At 35.2% G+C, this 20,519-nt stretch overlaps 2 protein-coding genes across 3 annotated transcripts in view; one reads left to right on the top strand and one right to left on the bottom strand.

Moving 5' to 3' along the window:
• LOC106058702 (unconventional myosin-VI-like) overlaps positions 1-4,307 on the bottom strand; it is a 53,207-nt gene extending 48,900 nt beyond the window's left edge. Inside the window, exon 1 of one of the 2 annotated variants that reach the window (XM_013216184.2) lies at positions 3,980-4,307. The gene's annotated coding sequence lies outside the window, so the exon portion shown is untranslated. The remainder of the gene's footprint in view (positions 1-3,979) is intronic. The other variant, XM_013216183.2, reaches the window with a different exon arrangement.
• Positions 4,308-5,067: 760 nt separating this feature from the next.
• On the top strand, positions 5,068-20,300 carry LOC106058705 (39S ribosomal protein L19, mitochondrial-like). The gene is made up of 7 exons (XM_013216191.2): positions 5,068-5,221; positions 8,050-8,254; positions 11,372-11,496; positions 15,523-15,657; positions 16,731-16,918; positions 18,079-18,183; positions 19,886-20,300. The coding sequence occupies exons 1-7, from the start codon at positions 5,146-5,148 to the stop codon at positions 20,042-20,044; spliced, it is 993 nt and encodes a 330-aa protein (XP_013071645.2). The 5' UTR covers positions 5,068-5,145; the 3' UTR covers positions 20,045-20,300.
• The last annotated feature ends 219 nt before the right edge of the window (positions 20,301-20,519 follow it).

Genomic DNA, 20,519 nt, shown 5'->3' with positions numbered 1-20,519 from the left:
CCATGAGTTATAATAGAGACTTAGAGCTAGGCTAGTAGACACAGATCTCTGCTAGACCATGAGTTATAATAGAGACTTAGAGTTAGGCTAGTAGACACAGATCTCTGCTAGACCATGAGTTATAATTGAGACTTAGAGCTAGGCAGTAGACACAGATCTCTGCTAGACCATGAGTTATAGTAGAGACTTAGAGCTAGGCTAGTAGACACAGATCTCTGCTAGACCATGAGTTATAATAGAGACTTAGAGCTAGGCTAGTAGACACAGATCTCTGCTAGACCATGAGTTATAATAGAGACTTAGAGCTAGGCTAGTAGACACAGATCTCTGCTAGACCATGAGTTATAATAGAGACTTAGAGCTAGGCTAGTAGACACAGATCTCTGCTAGACCATGAGTTATAATAGAGACTTGAGCTAGGCTAGTAGACACAGATCTCTGCTAGACCATGAGTTATAATAGAGACTTAGAGCTAGGCTAGTAGACACAGATCTCTGCTAGACCATGAGTTATAATAGAGACTTAGAGCTAGGCTAGTAGACACAGATCTCTGCTAGACCATGAGTTATAATAGAGACTTAGAGCTAGGCTAGTAGACACAGATCTCTGCTAGACCATGAGTTATAATAGAGACTTAGAGCTAGGCTAGTAGACACAGATCTCTGCTAGACCATGAGTTATAATAGAGACTTAGAGCTAGGCTAGTAGACACAGATCTCTGCTAGACCATGAGTTATAATAGAGACTTAGAGCTAGGCTAGTAGACACAGATCTCTGCTAGACCATGAGTTATAATAGAGACTTAGAGCTAGGCTAGTAGACACAGATCTCTGCTAGGTTTGAAATTTGATCCAGGTTTCCTCGAAAAAAAAATGTTCCTGTGCGAGGTCACCTATTGGAGGCGGCTGCCTAGTTTGCCTATGCCTAAGGCCGGCCCTGACTGGCGACTTTTTACTGTTTCTTTAGACTGTAGTTCAAAGTTTCGTTAGACTATATTTTAAACCAGTGACGCCCAAACCACGGTTCGTGGGCCCTATTAGGTCCGTGTCGCGGTTGTATCCTGGCCCCTTGAAACGTCTGCCCATAGTAGGCCTACATGACTCAGTTCCATCTGACTAGACGATTTTTTTTGATTTTTTTTTTACAGTGAAACAACTAGGAGATTTTTTTTTTTATATAGCACTCAGTCCGAAAAAGTGTATACAACGAAAACAGAAAATATGAAGGTCTGGTCTGGGAGTTATACTTCAGATATCGTTTGAAAGTCTCGTTCAGAAACAAGAACAGAGAAAAAGACATGCATCGCGAGATTAAACGAATGTTCGACACTTTGATCTCAACATGTGGTAGCAATCAGGTGCTAATTGGCAGCAACGAGGCTCAATGTCTGGCCCCATTTATGCAATGCCTATACATTTTTTGTAACCGTAACGCTTTAAAGTCGCTACACATGTAATTGATACTCCCCCCCCCCCTTTTTGTCCCCTCATGACACATGTCTAAAAAAAAGGTCAGTTGATAGTTCGATTTTTATTCGCCATTATAATAAATGACATTGTCTCTGAATCATTTCCAATATTTTTTTTTTAATGTAGGCCTACTTCTCACTTTGTGACATGCTCAGTTTGACAGGAACACTAAGTACAAGATGAGTCAACAATAGGAGGGGGGGGGGGAAGCATTTGTCAACAACGACCAAAATAGAACTAAAGCAAGGGAAAGAAGTCAAGTCAAACAGAAACGCGAGTTTTAATGTTCTCACATCACACCCCAACGTGGATTACTAGCAGTAGTTGTCTTCTCTTGACATGCACCGGGACACTTTGTAGCCTATCGTTCAGGAGCAACAGTACAACTTAGTTACTCTCTATACCGGTATACATGTATATAGGAGACTATAGAGATATATGTTCTTACATAACTTGAAGGGTGGGGAAAGTAAGACCAACAAAGGATATTAAGAACGACATATAAAGAATATGAAGAACGACATATAAAGATTAGACTATGTCATTTGTGGCTACATATGAACATCACAGCATGGACCTACAATTCACGTAAATAATTCTGCAAGATATCTGAACAAAATGACAAGAAAGTATATGTCCCACAAGTCAAAGTTCAACTGAGACAATATTGAAATGAATGAAAAGTGAAATAGACGCTAGTGTACACTAACAAATAATTAATGTCACTGTCTGTGTAAATGCTAACTTTGTTTTTCTATATGGTCCATTGAGGCCTACAAGGCTTTCATATTCCTCTCCCTACAATTTTTTTTTCTGTCCATTAACTAACCTTTGCACTTTTAGCTGCTTCATGTTAGCAACATTATTAAGTTTATTAGTAGTATATTACAATAACATCGATGACCAGACAATTATGTTCAGACAATTATGTTTGTTATCACACTAATTCCTAGTTTTAGTCCACTATTTTATAGTGTCATACAAAGTATTAGAAGCTAGTAAGTTCATTTGTGCATATATTTCGTACACTAATGCTTACAGTAAAAACAAAAATAGATTGGATTCTCCAAACTTGCCACAAACTAAATGAATATTTTAATCAATGTATTTTTAATGGTTTAAAAGTAAAATATAGACATATTCATAAATTTCAAATCCTGAACTAGAATCAATTTATGTACAAAAATGTAGGCCAGTGTACAAACAGAGGAACAATGTCCTATTACACAATGAGTCAAGAGATCAAGATAAGAATGACTTTATCCACTTCCTGATTATTGAGATAGCTGTAGCAAGGGAAGGTAGACTATTTATAGGTTACAGTTTTCTGTGAATATCTTTTAGGAACACTAGGCCTATAAACTTCATAAGAATCTAAAGATTTTCTCACCTGTTAAAACTTTGAATATGGTGTTTCTATTCTAATAATGTGGATGTACTAATGCCATTAAAAAATGCTTCAGATATTTTTTTTTTAAATAAAAAGAAACCTGCAAGTTATCCCATAAGAAATCTAAATAGGAACCCAATGGATAGACAAGAAATGTCTACTGTAAGAAGAATCAATACAATCACCTCTGCAGCAGTCATCAACCTCTATAAGTCATTCTGGATATGTAACTAGAAACTATCTGATATAAACTTTTCGCATGTAAATTATGAGTGAGTCTGGTGTGAATATATATTTTGGTTTTTATTATTATAAATATAATGTTTTGTGTGGTGTAATGCACAAATTGTAAGACAAATTTCCTTATTGATAATAAAGATTATTATTATAATTAATGAGTAGTAACCATGGAAGGCTTTCTAAATCTTAATTAACCTGTTTGTTAATCAATGATACTTTTTCTATTTCTTGCTAAATACACATGTGCCAGAATGTCCTTATCTCATTCTCAAGTGTGTCAAGTTGACAGATAAACTCCAAGTAGACCTTAGCCTGAGACTATAGATTTATGTGTTAATGGCTTTGAACACATCACTCACCAAACTAGTTTGGGGGCTTGGTAAAATAAAAAAGGGCAAACATTAATATACTATCAATCATTTGTAGATTGATATGACTCACGAGAGTTGCCACCCTGTTCAATGTAACCGCGCCTAGCATGTTTGTTTGTTTTTTTGGATAAAAAATATAGTTTATTAATCTATATGTAATGTGTAAGCATTAACTTAACTCAATGTCAATGACACATAACTAAATTATGATTTTAATTCGTCTCTGAAGAAGCCTAGTAGCCTATAAAACCTAGCTATACATTGGTAGAGCCAGTGTAACAAAGGGGCACAATCTAGTGTCTACATATATAGTAAATGTAAAGCTAACAGTCAAAGGGGGATAAATAGTAACAACAAAACAAATCGATCACACAGCTCTGTCACGGTTAGGGCGATTCCATGAAGTAATCCATATAACATAATCTAGCATGCAAAATACCGTTATATTACAAAACATTCGCTATTTATTCTTCCAAGATACACGAAAGAAATATATAAACAAGTCTTACTTACTGTTATAATGGCGTCGTCTTTTTAGGGTCCAAAGATAGAAGATAATGTCGGTATTTGATGTGTCGCTAGATTGTCACACCTGTGACCTCAGCACTACGAGGCCGGCTGTTGTCACCGTGTCAATCCGCCATTACCTGGCGAAATAGTTCCAACAGTCGTACACCCCTCACAGAGCAGCATATCGAATACAAAATGTTTGTTGAACAAATTCAACTCTATGTTCAGTTTAAACTTAGGTGAAATCAAAGTAATTGTCGGAGATAACAAATAGTCACAATGACAAGAAGGCAAAATGTAACAAATGAAAACGGATCAGTGTAGGCGTGTCCTTTGACGTCACTGTTAGCGCTGTGGCTAGATGATTCTCCACTAACGAGACTGTTAAGAAAATTAATAATATAGGACATACTCTATACACGGATCCACTTTTTCTTCCCTTAATGACAGAATGTAAACCAGAGAGCTCCTATTTTAGGCCATAGATGACGACATCGCTTTAGTTCTTATTTAATAAATAATTTAAGTCATTAATTTTTATATATTGCTATACGTACAATTTTAAATTGTAAAATGATCTAGAAAATATAATTTTAAACAATATAAGACATCAAATAGAACTTTAACGTAACTAAACTCTTAAATCTTATTAAGATACCATATATTATACAATGCATCTAAAGAATAGGCTTTTTGAATTTTTATCTTATAAAATACAGACGTAACTCAAAAAAAAACAAAAAAAAAAAACCTGTATGCCCCAACTTATCAGTATTTATTAACACCCTTAGAAAAAACAAACAAATAAAGTTTAACAATTGGCCCAAGAGATGGTCGATGCGCATACTAAATAGGAGCAGGTCTATAATCTATATCAATATAATGCACTTTTTATTCTGCTAAAGTGGATAACTTCAAATTTTATAAATCTAGCCTCCCTCCCTCCCCCCATTTTTTTCTTCGCCATGGTAACAAAAACAACAAATTCCTGAGTGATAGATCTAGATCTAATGCCTGGCAGACAACAAAATAAACAGATCAGATTGTTTAATTATGAAATAATATAGACCTGATTTGTCCATTATTTATCGTCAGAAAATAATAGACATTGTTTCCTTAAAACCGTGATTATGAGGAGCTCCTCTTTTTTAAATTCAAGGACAAGATGGCAGCGTCCATGACCATCAGAAATATAGTCAAGCAGGCTATATTTATTAAGAATGGCTCAATTGGTATCAACTGTGAGTTAAATTAGTGTAAATCTAGATCTAGTAGGTCTAGATCTAAGCATTTAATTAACTTCATAAGTTCATTCAATGTACCAAGCTCTCTCCAAACATTTGCCCATTTATTCTCTATAAAAAAACAACAAACGAACAAATTAACAAATATAATTAGACTTAGCCAATCAAAAAATATAGTCTTAACCCTAGGACTAGGAAGAGGTAAAGTCAACCGGGTAACATAGGAAAAAAACAACAACCTAACAAATTAGAAATTTGTTTTTCTTACATAAAAAGACAGCTAAATGGAAAGAAATTGGGTCAGAATCATTGGAAAATCAATATTTTCATTATAAAGTAGTGTTAATACTGTATTTTTGTCTTCAATTCATCTCTTCATAACTCTATAGCCATACTCTTGAAATTTGGAACAAGTATACATCATTATATATATATATATAAAATATGCTTTTTAATTTCATTGCTTCATCACACATGCAGCTATCATTCATTCACAGCTAATCCAATCGTTTCTAAATCGACTTCGATCATCTTTTTGAGAATGCTGTTTGGTAGAAACTTCCTCAGCATTATAATATTTATATCATTGATAGAATTATCTCCACTAGGTTGATCAAAGATATGCCTTTAAACAATGCATAAATCATTTATACTTGATATCATCAACGAGCATTGCTTATGTCTGGTGCAGCAGATCGATGCATCATGGGGTGAATTAATTTAACATCATCAAAATGAGCCCAAACTTGCCTCAATAAGCTAATTTCCTTTTGTATTTTCTATATCTAAGGATAGAAAAAAAAGATTTTTAACACTACTTTATAATGAAAATATTGATTTTAATATTATAGTTAAAGATTGTTATGGTAGTAATAATTTTTTCCACTTAGCCATTTTGAAAAAATGCCTAATTTGGCATCATTTTTAACTGATAACAGCAGGTTGGGGTAAGTTTTTTTTTTATTTTGGAGGATAAAATGCATAAAAAAATAACAAAATAAACTTTAAGCATAAGTCTAGGCCTAAATACAATAAAAAAAATAATGAGCTTGCTTAAAAGTGATAGTAAATGCAAAATCATTCTTACCTTTGACTTAACTGTACATTTTCTAATTAAACATGACTTTCATTTGTTGACAAATATCTGAAAGACTGAAAATCTCCATATGGTTATTTTTTTTTTTTTTTTTTTCAATTTTGTAATCGATATTGGCAATAGTTCATTGTAAAAATTGGTAGAAATATAGCCAGACACGTTTACTATCACTGTAATGAGTATCAGTAAAAAAAAAAAAAAATTAGATCTAGGTCTATCTATATTAGATCTACTTTTTTCAATGTAAAATTTCTGTGTTGTTTTTTTTTGTAGATTGTCACAGACACAAATGTTCTCCATCATCATCAAAGTCAAAATTTATCGGATTCAATCCTTTTACTTTTAACAAGGATTATTATGATATCTTTACAAATGCTGAGCATAATAAAATTGATTAATCTTATCGTTTTTTATATAATACAGACGTTACTTCAAAAAAGAAGATGATTACGTTCTACGTGTCATGCATCTAGTCAGGCATGTTAACCAATGACTTACCTTGTTAGCCAATGACTAAAATTATATAAATAAAATAAAATAAAAAAATAAAATAATAGAGATCTAGAATTAAATAATCTAAATAACTATCATGGTAATGTCACAGTAGTGTCAAAATATAAAAATTATGATCATGTTTTACCTAGCCTCATGTTTAACCATGTTTTATGGACATTGTATTTTACAGAATCTGCTGCAAAATAATAAGTTTTCTTTTTGGTGTATTTTATGTAAAAATATACCTCAAAATTACACGAATTGTCATCAAAATTTAAAAGATAATGTGTTTAAATACATGTATATGCACATATCATATATATCTGATATCAGTGATATCAATACTTATTTTATAAGAAATGTAGCACACTTTTGGAAGCAGCAGCTCTGACACATATTAATACTGAAATCAGATTCTTTGAAACCTATTTTTTGAGATATACACAAGTCAAACAAACAAAAATACTCATTGCCTTTAAGTGAGATTAAATTACAAGATTTTTAATTACTTTCTAATTTTATTTTCACTTTAAGGAGTAAATTATAATTTGTCATTGAAAATGTGGTTATGTATCTTATCCTTACTACTTTGGTAAAAAACAACAACACAGAAACTAAACCGTTTGATAGTCAAAAGAGCTGAGCCGAGCCTCTTCGAGCTCTAGGCTTGTAAGCCTGTTTGAACCAACCGTTCTGTCTGGAAGAGGTCCAAGTCAATGCCTATATAAAGCATTGCTATTTCCGATGTATTTGGCACTCAGGGCTCATGGACTAGAATGCATGGCCGAAGGCCGAGTACACCGGGAACCCCCGCCATTTTCCTATGTTGTACCAAGCTAACCGTGCAGGACTCACCATTATTGTAACGGTCCCTTGAGGAACGGCACATGGATTATCGACAGGAACGTGGAAGCTCTCTTTCAACTCCGCACCGTGCAATAGGAAAGCTCTCGCATTCCCTTGGACACTCCCACAGGAGTTTTGTTTTGCTATTCATTTAGCCTAATTACTTCCTCAAGTAATCGTTTCCACCCAAGTGCCACGTTGAGGCAGAATAGCGTACCCGTGAAACTAAACCAACTCACATACTTGATCAGAACTGAGTACAACCTAGTTGTATGGCCTATGACTACTTATGGTACTTATGTGTAAAGCAAATATCTTAAAAATATGCAGGTCTAGTATAATATTGTTGTTAATTAAGTTTGAATACTTGATACTGTTTTGTCTTCAGCCAAACTGAATGTAGCCCACAAGTCAACCCACAGGGCTCACAACCCCAACTACAACCGCACTAGTGCTGAGGTTACTCTAGCTCTTAGACCAAAACAAAATTTTCTCCATCATGATCTAGTCGACAAACACAGACGTTCTCCATTACAAAAAGGAACAGAGGTGCTACAGACAGAGACAGAGGTGAAAGCACCAAGAGATTACAGGTTTGTGGTTTGGAAGGGTTGCTTTACTACAGTCCAAGTTTTGTGAATATTTGCTCTGTCTTATCTGATATAAGCATATCAAAATATTCTCAGTTGTTTAACTTGAAGAGTAATAACATCTTATCTTATCTTATATAATACAGACGTTACTTCAAAAAAGAAGATGATTACGTCCTACGCGTCATGCATTTAGTCATGCATATTAACCAATGACTTAAATTCTGCCAAGTCACTGGTTTTCCTGGCTAGCTCAGGCAACCCATTCCATGCTCTAATAGCACTAGGGAAGAAGGAGTATTTGTACAAATTTGTCCTAGCATATGGGACGAGGAATGTGCCTTTATCTTTGTGTCTTTCAGAGTATTTTATTAAATTTTGTTTTTGTATTTGAAGATTATGGTTCAGTGTTTTATGTATGATTGCTACTTTACTTTTGAGCCTTCTGTCCTGAAGGCTTTCTAAATTTAGTGATTTTACTAAAGGTGTTACTCAGTCAAATGTGAATATTCGTTTGTTATGAATCGCACTGCTCTATTTTGTGTCTGTTCTAGTTTCTTAATGTTTTCTTGAGTTGAGGGGTCCCAAACAGAGGATGCATATTCTATTATTGGCCTAACCAAGGTTAAATAACATTTTAGTTTTATGTTCTTATTTGATTTATAGAAATTTCTTTTAATAAATCCTAATGCTTTGTTTGATTTTTTTGTAGTTTCATCAATATGTGGATTCCATGATAGTTTTTCATTTATTATAACACCTAGGTATTTTGCGTTTTTAGTCTGTGTTACTGGTTTGCCATGAATAAGATAAGTGGAATTAATTTGTTTTAGTTTTTTTGTTACTCTTAACAACTGACATTTTTCTGGGTGGAAAGACATGCTCCAATTTGATTCCCATTTCTGTAATTCATCTAATTCTCTTTGTAAAATATCTGTGTCTTGTGTTGTTTTTATTGTTCTATATATTATGCAATCGTCTGCAAATTATCTGACTTTTATTCCTGAAGTAATGCAATTTGTTAAATCATTTATGTAAATTAAAAATAGTAGTGGACCCAAGACTGTACACCTGAGTTTACTGTTATCGGTGTTGATTTAGAGCCATTTATTATTACAGTTTGTTCTCTCCCTATCAGAAAGTCTTTAATCCACTGATGCAGTGGACCATTAATGCCGAAACATTTTAATTTTTTAAGCAAACTATGGTGGTGAACTTTGTCAAAAGCCTTAGAAAAATCTAGTAAGATAGCATCTATTTGTTCACTATTATCTAAACCTTTTGAGAAATCATCAATTAGTCCTATTAGTTGTGTTTCACATGATCTATATTTCCTAAAGCCATGTTGGTATGGTGTGAGGACATTATGTTTGTCTAAGTGGTTTATGATGTTGCTACATATTATGTGTTCTAGGATTTTACATGTGATGCTGGTAAGTGATACTGGTCTGTAGTTTCCTGGGTCAGATTTTTCTCCTTTTTTAAATAGGGGGGTGACATTAGCTTCTTTCCAGTCCTTTGGTACTCTGCCCTGGTTAAGTGAAGCCTGAAAGAGTATTTTGAACACTGGGGCTAGCTCATTACTTAGTTCTTTGAGTAATCTAGCTGGAATACCATCAGGTCCAGAAGCTTTATTTGGTTTGGTGTTGGCTAATAGTTTTTGAATTCCATTTTCTTGTACTACTATATCTTCTATGTTGTCTACTTGGTTCAAATTCAGTAATATGTCTTTGTCTCCTGGGGCTGAGAATGCTGATGCAAAGTATTTGTTTAGGATGTTTGCTTTAGTTTCATTATCATTATGTATTATGTTATGTTCATCTTTTAATGGCGCTACGCCTGTTGTTTCCATTTTCTTAGACTTAATGTATGACCATAGGTTTTTGTTGTTATCTTTAGATATTACATTGTTTATGTATTCACTCTGCAGCTGTCTGCTTACTTTTTGGGTTAAGTGTTTAATTTTTATATACTTTTTGTAAACTCTTTCTGCATTAGTTTCTTTAAATTTTCTATATAGGTTTTCCTTCTGTTTACAAAGCTTCTTTAGTCTATTATTAAACCAGCATTTATTTATTTTGTTTGATGTGTATTTAGTTGGTATATGATTTTCTATAATGCTTTTAAGATGGTTTTTAATGAAATTCCAGAGGTCATCGACTGGTTGGTTAATGTCTTTTTCTAATAAGAATGTTTGTTGAAAGTTTAATGCAGCTTGGTGTAGTTGTGTTAGGTTACATTTATTCCAGAGTAATATTTTTCTTTTGGGTTTTGTATTGGCTACTGCTTTTATCTGACTGTGTATTTTTATGATCTCATGGTCTGATAGACCAGGGATAATATCATAATCAACTACTAATCCAGGTCTGTTGGTTAAGAAGAGATCTAATGTGTTGTTTAATCTAGTTGGCTTTTTAATGATTTGATCTAAACTTGGGTTGTGTAAAGTTTCTATGAAAAGCTCATTTATGTCCTTAAGGTTTTGGTGTTTATCTATGGTTAGTGTTTTCCAATTTATATCAGGTAGGTTGAAATCACCCATAATCCAAAAAACTGCATTTTTATTTGTCTCTTTAAGTGTAGTAATCTGATTACATAGTTCCTGCATGTATTCTAAACTAGAATTTGGTGGTCTGTAAATGCTGCCTATTATTAGGGATGTTGAGGTGGTATTAATTGTACAAAATATCTGTCTTATCTGATATAAGCATATCAAAATATTCTCATTTGTTTAACTTGAAGAGTAATAACATATTAAATAAGGTATACTTTAAAATGTTTAATCCATTTGTTATCATTATGGTGACTCTTTGCAATATAGCAATAAAATGTAAAATACTATTTGTTTAAATTAAATATTTTGATAAGCTGAACCCAGATTAGGAATTAATAATTTTGCTAGCATTAAATTCTAAATAAATTATTAAGCATAATTATTGGACTATATTAAAAAAAAAAAGAGTTTCAGAATGATAATATTTCAAGAACAAAATGATCTCTTATTTATTTTTTTCTGTACATTATTATTATTTGTTTGATATAAATAAGCTTTGTCACTTTGCACCTGTTTGTACAATGATGGCCTGTTTGGCTCATTTGTTGTTTGTTTGTTTTTTTCAGGTTTGTTATGCCTGAGTTCATGCCAAGACCCAACTTTGAAGACAGAGACAGAGTTTTGGAGAAACTTGAACGTTGTGATATGTTTAGAAGGCGAACCAATATCACTATTCCAGAGTTTTATGTTGGTAAATACACATTGTACATTAAAATCTGTAGCTGTTTTGTTTTCTACTATTTTACATTTTTAAGTCCTTTATTCACTTTCAATATTTTAGCAGCCTTTCTTATTAAAATAAATATTCACTTTATTCATTTAGCTAAAGTATTGTTATAAACCTGGTGGTGGCACAGATGGGGGTAGTGGTGTGAGTGTAGTCAGCCGACGCAAATCGCCCCAGGCCAGCGCTAGACGAGCGGTCAACCGTGACGAGTTACGACGGTCAGCCGAGTCGTGTGTCAACAGGATGGTTCGGGAAGGATCGACGTCGTGAACAGAGCTCAGTAGGGTCACGAGAGTTGTAGTCATCTGACCACCTAGAAACGTCGAGCGGCGTTCTGTCCGGTTCTAGAAGGCCAGTAGGGACCCTATATAAAGAGTGACGGTGTCGCAGTCAAGTCGGTTCAGAAAGCGGGTTCACAACAGGAGTTCAGAACACGGTCGACTACAGCACAGTTCAACGGTGTGGTTCTGTACGGAGCATTACGACGGTTCAGTGCGGAGTACTATCAAGTACAGTTGAGACGAACGGCGTCTTGATCTTGGTCTGTGATCGAGTCCGACACAACGAGCCTAGTGTGTGAAGTCAGTCCTGAACTGTTGAACCCAGTGCAAGCCCGGAACGAGACGGAGAGGCCAGTGCAAGAGTTAATACGGCGGTACGGCTATTAACAGGAGAGATATTTGCACAGTGTACGTGCTGCCAATTGTACAGTATTGGCTGTTATTTATGGACATTAAAACTTTACGTTATTTTGGAGCCCTGAGTTGTCAAGTTCTTTAAGTTGGTGGTGTATGGTGCAGTTTGCAGAGAGCCTGGATAGTGAGATTCGTAACACTGGTGTCAGAAGTGGGATCGGATCGGAATCGGATTGGATCGGATCTACTATGGCTCGTCTGAAACTGCTGTACGAACTTGAATTTATAGAACTGAGGCGAGAACTGCGTGAACGAGGGCTGAAGAATGGCGGAAAGAAGGAAACATTACAAGCACGCCTCCGAGAAGACATTGTGGAAGAAGGGGAAGATCCGGACACATATCTGTTTGAAATTAAACCAACTTTAGGAGAGCTCTTGCACAAACAGCTAGATGACTGGAAGGAAGAGTTGCGGGCTATGAATACGACATGGATGAAGTCCAACGAAGAGACCTGTACCAAGCTTGAAAAGATGCATATTTCGGTGAAGGAAATCACGAGCCCCGTGGTGAAGACGATGGACGTGTTGGAAGAAACCCCGTACGACCAAGGAGACATGAAAGATAAAGGAGCTGCGCCATCGTTAAACAATGAACAAAGCTTTGAAGAAATATGCAGTGACAACGACAATGCTGATGAATGTGGTGCTTCCTGTCAATCTGAAAACAGGGAGTACAGACCTGTAGAGCCGAAAGAGACAGATGAAGAGACAATGGAAGCTGCCCATAATTCGAACGAATCTTGTGCTGAAGCTTTACCTGATATGAGCACCTCAAACAGCAAAACAGATCAAGAGAACGCTGATTCTGCCTACAAGCCTGTTGCTGAGGGACGTTTACATGATGAAAGCTACCAGGGAGGCTTGGACCATACAGACGTTCGTCCAGATGCTAAGCTCAGCGAGAGAAGCCCTGGTGGTGATCATGAGAACCCATTGAAACCTGACGAAGCCGTTGAGAGACATATGCAAGTCGAGAGATACCAGCCAGGTCCGGACCTAACAGACGTTGGTCCAGCTGCCAAGACTGAAGATGAAAGTCCTGATGGTGGTGAAGAGAATCCAAGGAAGCTTGACGTTGAAGTTGATGGACATTCGCATGATGAAAGTCATCGACCGGGTCTGAAACCAACAGGCGATTGGCCCGATACTGAGACGAGAGAGAGAGGTCCTGATGTTGGTGAAGAAAGCCGAATGGAGCCTGAAGCCGAAGACGAGGGACCTTTGCACGAGGAGTGTTACCAACCTGCCCCACAAGCATGCCCTCCAGACAAGGCTGAAGATGATGACCTGTCCCACAATTCCCTGTCCTGTGAATTTGAAGCCCATCCCAGTCCTTCTTCGCAAAGCCCTATGAAGCCACCTCTTTGGTCAACAATCTTGGTAATCCCTGCCATTACATCCTATACCTCTCCATGTGTCAAGAGGCTGTCCTCAGTGCCGACAGACAAGAGAGTGATGCAACCAAAACGTCACTGCAACAAGGGGACGATCAACTGGAGGAAAAGAAGAAGGCGGCGTTTGCGTAGTCCAACTTGCATGGTGATTCAACCAAGAAATAACTGCAGCCACATGAAGACCAACTGGCGGAGAAGAAGAAGAAGGCTACTTTTGTTGAGTGCAACATGGATGACGATGCGACAACGACATCGATGCAACCAGATGAAGGCTAACTGGAGGAGAAGAAGGAAACGTTTTCTGAATTCAACGTGGGTGGCGATGAAAGCATGACGTCCATGCAACCAGGTGAAGGCCAATTGGAGAAGAAGAAGGAAGCGACCATTGCTGACTGCAACATGGATGGCTCCATCAAGCTCAAGAGGCAAGCCAACTGCCACTGATCGACCTCCGCCTGCAGCGATGAAACTTTACAGCCAATGTCATGAGCTTGATTCTGTCCGGGACGGACAGATCTAAGGAGGGGGCAGTGTTATAAACCTGGTGGTGGCACAGATGGGGGTAGTGGTGTGAGTGTAGTCAGCCGACGCAAATCGCCCCAGGCCAGCGCTAGACGAGCGGTCAACCGTGACGAGTTACGACGGTCAGCCGAGTCGTGTGTCAACAGGATGGTTCGGGAAGGATCGACGTCGTGAACAGAGCTCAGTAGCGTCACGAGAGTTGTAGTCATCTGACCACCTAGAAACGTCGAGCGGCGTTCTGTCCGGTTCTAGAAGGCCAGTAGGGACCCTATATAAAGAGTGACGGTGTCGCAGTCAAGTCGGTTCAGAAAGCGGGTTCACAACAGGAGTTCAGAACACGGTCGACTACAGCACAGTTCAACGGTGTGGTTCTGTACGGAGCATTACGACGGTTCAGTGCGGAGTACTATCAAGTACAGTTGAGACGAACGGCGTCTTGATCTTGGTCTGTGATCGAGTCCGACACAACGAGCCTAGTGTGTGAAGTCAGTCCTGAACCCAGTGCAAGCCCGGAACGAGACGGAGAGGCCAGTGCAAGAGTTAATACGGCGGTACGGCTATTAACAGGAGAGATATTTGCACAGTGTACGTGCTGCCAATTGTACAGTATTGGCTGTTATTTATGGACATTAAAACTTTACGTTATTTTGGAGCCCTGAGTTGTCAAGTTCTTTAAGTTGGTGGTGTATGGTGCAGTTTGCAGAGAGCCTGGATAGTGAGATTCGTAACAGTATGTAAATTTAGGTTTAAACATGGTTACCAAAAGGTCTGCACATCATGGATTATATTAATAGAAGTTATGTATGGACTCAGTAATGTTACAACCTAATATGATTTAGGAGTATCACGTCAATATCTTCATCAATTAGTTTTGTTTTGAATTATATATTTTTGCTGTATTATTTAAGCTAATTTTTGTTAGATTTGCAATAGCTGACAAATGTGTTCTGCTGGTAATTGTTAATTAGAGATATTTAATACTGTGTACAGCTTTTGTGAGTAGTTGTTCAAGTGGGTTTCTAGCCAAATGTTAGATTTGGGTACCCCAAGTATTAGTTATAACATGGATGTCTGTATGCTGACATAAGAATGTGTGATAATTTTTTTTATAACACTTCCCCTTTGTAAGATTATAGGTTTCTAAATCAGATAATTGTAGGGTAGGAAAGGCATTTCTCAAAATTCATTTGACTATTGACTTAGACTTTTTACTTAGTTAATTAATACATTTTCTGTTTCTTATTTACAGTACAAATTTGATACAAGTACACATTAAACTTATCGTGCAATTTTTAATTGGTCCAAATTATCAGACAAATTTAGGTTATTATTGTTGCAAACAAATAATAATAATAAATAATTATTGATTTCATCACCAGGCAGTATCATGGCTGTGTCCATCTCTGATCCTTATGCTCCAAATAAAAGAAACAGATTTGTTGGTATCTGCATTGACAGAGGTGGCATTGGATTGAAAGCTTATTTTGTACTAAGGAATGTTGTTGATGGTTTAGGTAAGTTAATGAATGCTTTGAATTTCAATGACAATTTTTAATCACACTATTACAAATGTTTTGATTGCAGTGTGTTTCAAGGGTCCTCACTGAAGCTAAATGGTTGGACAAAATGTGATTAGCAACCAATGGCTGAGAAGTTTCAACCTCTTCTTGTCGTTTCTCACTGTCTTTAGCTTTTTCTCTCTGTAATAATTTTCCATGCTATGGCAGAATTATTCATTTTGCCCTTTCGTAGTTCATTATCCTGTTCTGATTAAAACTTTAAGTTTTTTGTATTTTTATCAGAATCAGTTATTTTTGGTATAGAATTAATAGAATTAAAGTCCTTTTTAAATATACACATAAAAGGAAAGCTTGAACTAATTATCAATGTGGCTCTTATCTGACAAAAAGAAAACTGTGGAATAGTCAACTAGCTTTAGGTCTAGACTAGACCTAGGAAATATTTTATGATCCAAATTAATTAACATTATTTTTTAATGATATTTATCCATATTTTAAATTTTTAAAATATTTGCAACACGTTAGAACACATAAAAGGATTGTCTTGAACTCATTATCCGATGTCACACATAAAAGGATTGTCTTGAACTCATTATCCGATGTCACTACAATTAAAACTGAAAACACATGAAAAGGAAATAATCCGATTTGTTTTACAAAGGGAAAGTATTCAGGATTAAATTGCAAGCAATTAAAAGCATTTTGGGGGGAAAGAAAATGAATTAAACAACTTTTAAAGAATTTACTTTAATATCGTCGATTTGACTAAAACCATGGGATCGAATTGATAATAATGCTGATTAGGAGAGAAAGAGTTAAAATATAATAGGATCAACTGACCCCTCCCCTCATTACCCTTTAAAACTAGTTTCACAGAAAGACGGAGTCACTGGAGTCACTCAACTTGCGCTAGAAGACTAAATTATTTCATTTGAACTCTCATTCATTGAGATCTGCAGATATATATTTTGTTTCTGTACAACTCATAAATATGGGACATGGGTGGTCAGTCTTTATAAATAAGGTATTGTTTTGCCCATGACTGAATTACAGTAAACTGCTTACAGGTGTGGAAGTGATGTATCAAATGTACAACCCAACTGTACACTCTATAGAGGTTCTAAAGTTAGAGAAACGTCTGGATGAACAACTCTACTACTTGAGGAATTGTCCTCTTGAATATAGCACATTCAGCTTTGATATGGAGCCTGTTCTATTGCCTCGTGATGCCGAAATACCAGTCAACACTTTAAAGGTATCTCTACATTTACTTGTTCATAACTGAGCATTCAAACAACAGATCTTAAACTAATTTAAAAAACAAAAACAGCTAAAGATGAAAATAAATTTGCTGCTGTGAATTGAATATCTACATTGTCTTTTTTCTTTGCAGAGTATTATGTAGCTGGAAATATTCACTATGCTTTAATGACTTGCCTGTGACTTGTTCTTCTTTCCCCATTCATTTCTTCCACATTCTTAACAGCTTTCCTATTCTTTTGTATTCTAGATTTAATTCACTTGGTGACCCTGACAGAAACCTTTTCCTGGTTATTAGGATTTGACTCATTAATTACTTTTAAATTTCAGTTATTTGGACCATTAACTATTTAATACGAGCAGTTCACACAGACTACGCCCTTATATTGATAATCATGACCATAACATCCCCTTCTATTGTTTTTGTTAATTGTAATACACAGGTCACATTTGAACCATCAACCTAACAGACTTTTTTACCCCATGAATTAGTGTATCTGTCACAGTGAAATTTTATGGCCCGCTCTCTATTTCCTTTTCTTGTTAATGCTATTAGGATTGGTTTTATTTAGACCGCGTCTAAAAGGAAGTGGAAATGACATAAGGCTTATTAAAAATAAGTAGACTAGGGGGGAAAGAACAAAATTGCTTTAAAAATAGGGAATTTGTGACTTATTTTTATTTATTTATTTCTTGATAGAGTGAATTGCAATCGTCAGATTGCGAATCTGTCAAAAACCGTTCTCAATGAGCACTTAGGAGGTAAAAGAAACCTGTGTACAAAATTTGAAGCGGATACATATGACCGTTTAAGAGATCTCATGATTAGGGGTATTTTTGCATATATTGTAGATTTTCACCATTTCAGTCTCATACTTGTTCCCGCCTAGTTTAAAAAAACCTGATGAATTTTTTTGTTTTATAATTTACATCTACTTGGCTTTATGCCCTATTCAATGATATAGAATTCTGTGTTTTTGTAAACCAATTATCTTAAATAGGGAGATAAATCAAATTGAATTTACAGCTTTTAATTGAATTTGATTTTCCCAACAGTTTATGATGCCATGACGAATGGCTTTTTCTTATGTGCAAAACTAAAATATTTTTTTCAAATTGTAATGTTCATTTTTCAAACATACTGTTTTTTTGTAGGTGAAGCTGAATCCCCCACCTTGGGAACAAAAATGGGAGAGACAAAATTTGAAAGGCATTGAGCCTCTGGAGCTGACACCTAGAATGATTCGTGGCATTGAAATGGTAAAATTTCATTTTGTTTTAGCGCCGAATAAAAGGACAAACAAAATAGCGCGGACAAAATATTTTTCGATCGTTTTGCAAAAAATACTTTAGGTATAGTAAAATATGAATATAGAAAAGAATATTTTTTTTATGTTATCATTATTTGTCAGTCATTTTGCAGGAAATACTTTGGATATCTTAAAATAAAAATATGTAAACATTAAAATGAATAATTTCAAAATATATCATTTATTAAAATTCCAATAGTGCATTTCAAAACACGCAAAGATACTTCCATACTTGTCAGATTTACACTACGTTTAAGGAAAAACAACTGCTGGCTAATTTTTGTCTTGGAAAAGAATGTACCATAACGAGAGGAAGGGGTGTGGTTTATATTCTTGTCTTCCATGTGCTTGGAAGAGAAGGGAAGTTGCTTCAGGCCTACAATCCAAATTGACACTCCTGAACTTTGATATCTATGTGATGGTGTTAGACATAGATGGACAGAAAATAGCAAAATTAATGATTGAATTGGCCTGTCACAGCCTGAGATGAAACAAACATTTGGCAGTATAAGAAATATGATCGCCACCTTAACTAATCCTAACACACCTAACCTAAGTTTGGGTCAAGAGACCTCATTGTTTGATCAAAGAGAGATGTCGCAGATGAACAAGATTTGTAATAATACTATAACACACGTCTAACACACATCATATACCTAACACTTGAAAGGAGTCACCACATTTCAAAATCATTTTTTTTTAGCAAGTTGCGCATTTTAAACATTTTTGAAAAAGGAGAATGAGATAATGTTTTTAAATACTCTCTTTCTCTGTAAATATGGTATACTTTTAGATCTAATAATATTGAATAAAATAGAGACTTTAAGAAATGCTGCCCAGGACCTTCACTTACTAAAATCAGTATTTTTATACACATCATATATAAGTATGCACTATTTTGTTAGGAAAATTTGCACTATTTTGTCGGGTCACCTTGAAAACCATAAAACTCTATAATTTGGATTATACTATTTATTGATAATATTTATATATTGATTTCCTCAAGTCTATTCTAAAATTGGCCCTGACCAATTACTATGTGAAATTTTATTTACCACAGAAAATGTTGGTTTGTTGTGTGAAATAAGCTTATAGTTTGAACAATAGCTGTCATATTAGTAGATATGTTTATATTTGTTTTGAAAAAAAAATTTTTTTTTTATTAATATGTCGCAATAACAATTAACATTAAAAAAAGATTGTTCTGCTGTACAGTCGCAGTGATGATCATTATTTTCACTGCTCCCACTAACATCACAAATATGTGAATATCATCATTCTCACTATCACTTCTTAGTTCTTACATAAACAAAAACGCAAAAAAAAAAAAAAAGTAGAAACTTATTGCTGATCTAATCCGCTGATTACACTTTGTGTGGGTAACAACTTTGTTATACAAACATTTAGCTTGTTTTTCAGAGTACTTTTGTCTTTGTCGTTTATATTACATCCAGCTAAAAGAAACTTTTTAAAGTCATCAACGTATGTAAACATTATGTAAGCACTTTGTTTATGCTTCATTAATTGCAGACATTTAAAAAAATTCTGGATTAATCCCAGCAGTCTAGTGATGCATCTCACTGTAGTATCAAAATTTATGGATTTTGTTATCTATGTATTTGTTTTAACCTTATTACATTTGCTTTGTTTAGCATTTGAAACCATGGGAGAAGTATGACCTGATGTTGCACTATAGAAGTAAAGTTCCAGAAGAAGAAGAGGAACAGATCATGTCAGAAGTTTACAAAGAGAAACTGAAGCAAGATTCCCTCAGGAAAGTTACTAAAGCCACACTAAGGAAGAAAAAATGAGAGAATATTTTCAAAAAAAATCTTTTCCCAATGTTTGTGTTTGTAATGAATGATGTTTGTAGTGAAAATGTGTCCCTAGGAATTCTGGTCTGTGGAAAAGTTTCACATTATGTCAATGTATGGCTTTTTATGGAATTCTTTTTCACAATCATCAGCAATGTTCTTGTAAATATTTTTAATTGAATCTAATGCAGTGCAGTTGTAAGAGTCACGAGTGGTATGTTGTCTAATTATTAAAATCTTTTTATGTAACTTCCATGTTGTGTATCTTTTTTTTTTTCCCTATTAATTCATAAAAAGTCCATCTATCCAATAAGCTGTATTGCTGCTAGTGCAGATATATATGTCTGAGGTATAATTTTGACACACATTGAAATTATGAAAGAAAATTATGAGAATTTATTTAGGTAGGTGCTGTGCACATATCTATCCTGTATTTCTAGGTATGTGATAAATTGTCACTTATAAACTGAAA

The sequence above is a fragment of the Biomphalaria glabrata genome, chromosome 6 (assembly GCF_947242115.1).
Source record: "Biomphalaria glabrata chromosome 6, xgBioGlab47.1, whole genome shotgun sequence".
NCBI classification, from domain to species: Eukaryota; Metazoa; Mollusca; class Gastropoda; family Planorbidae; genus Biomphalaria; species Biomphalaria glabrata.
This window is presented reverse-complemented; position numbering and strand designations above follow the sequence as displayed.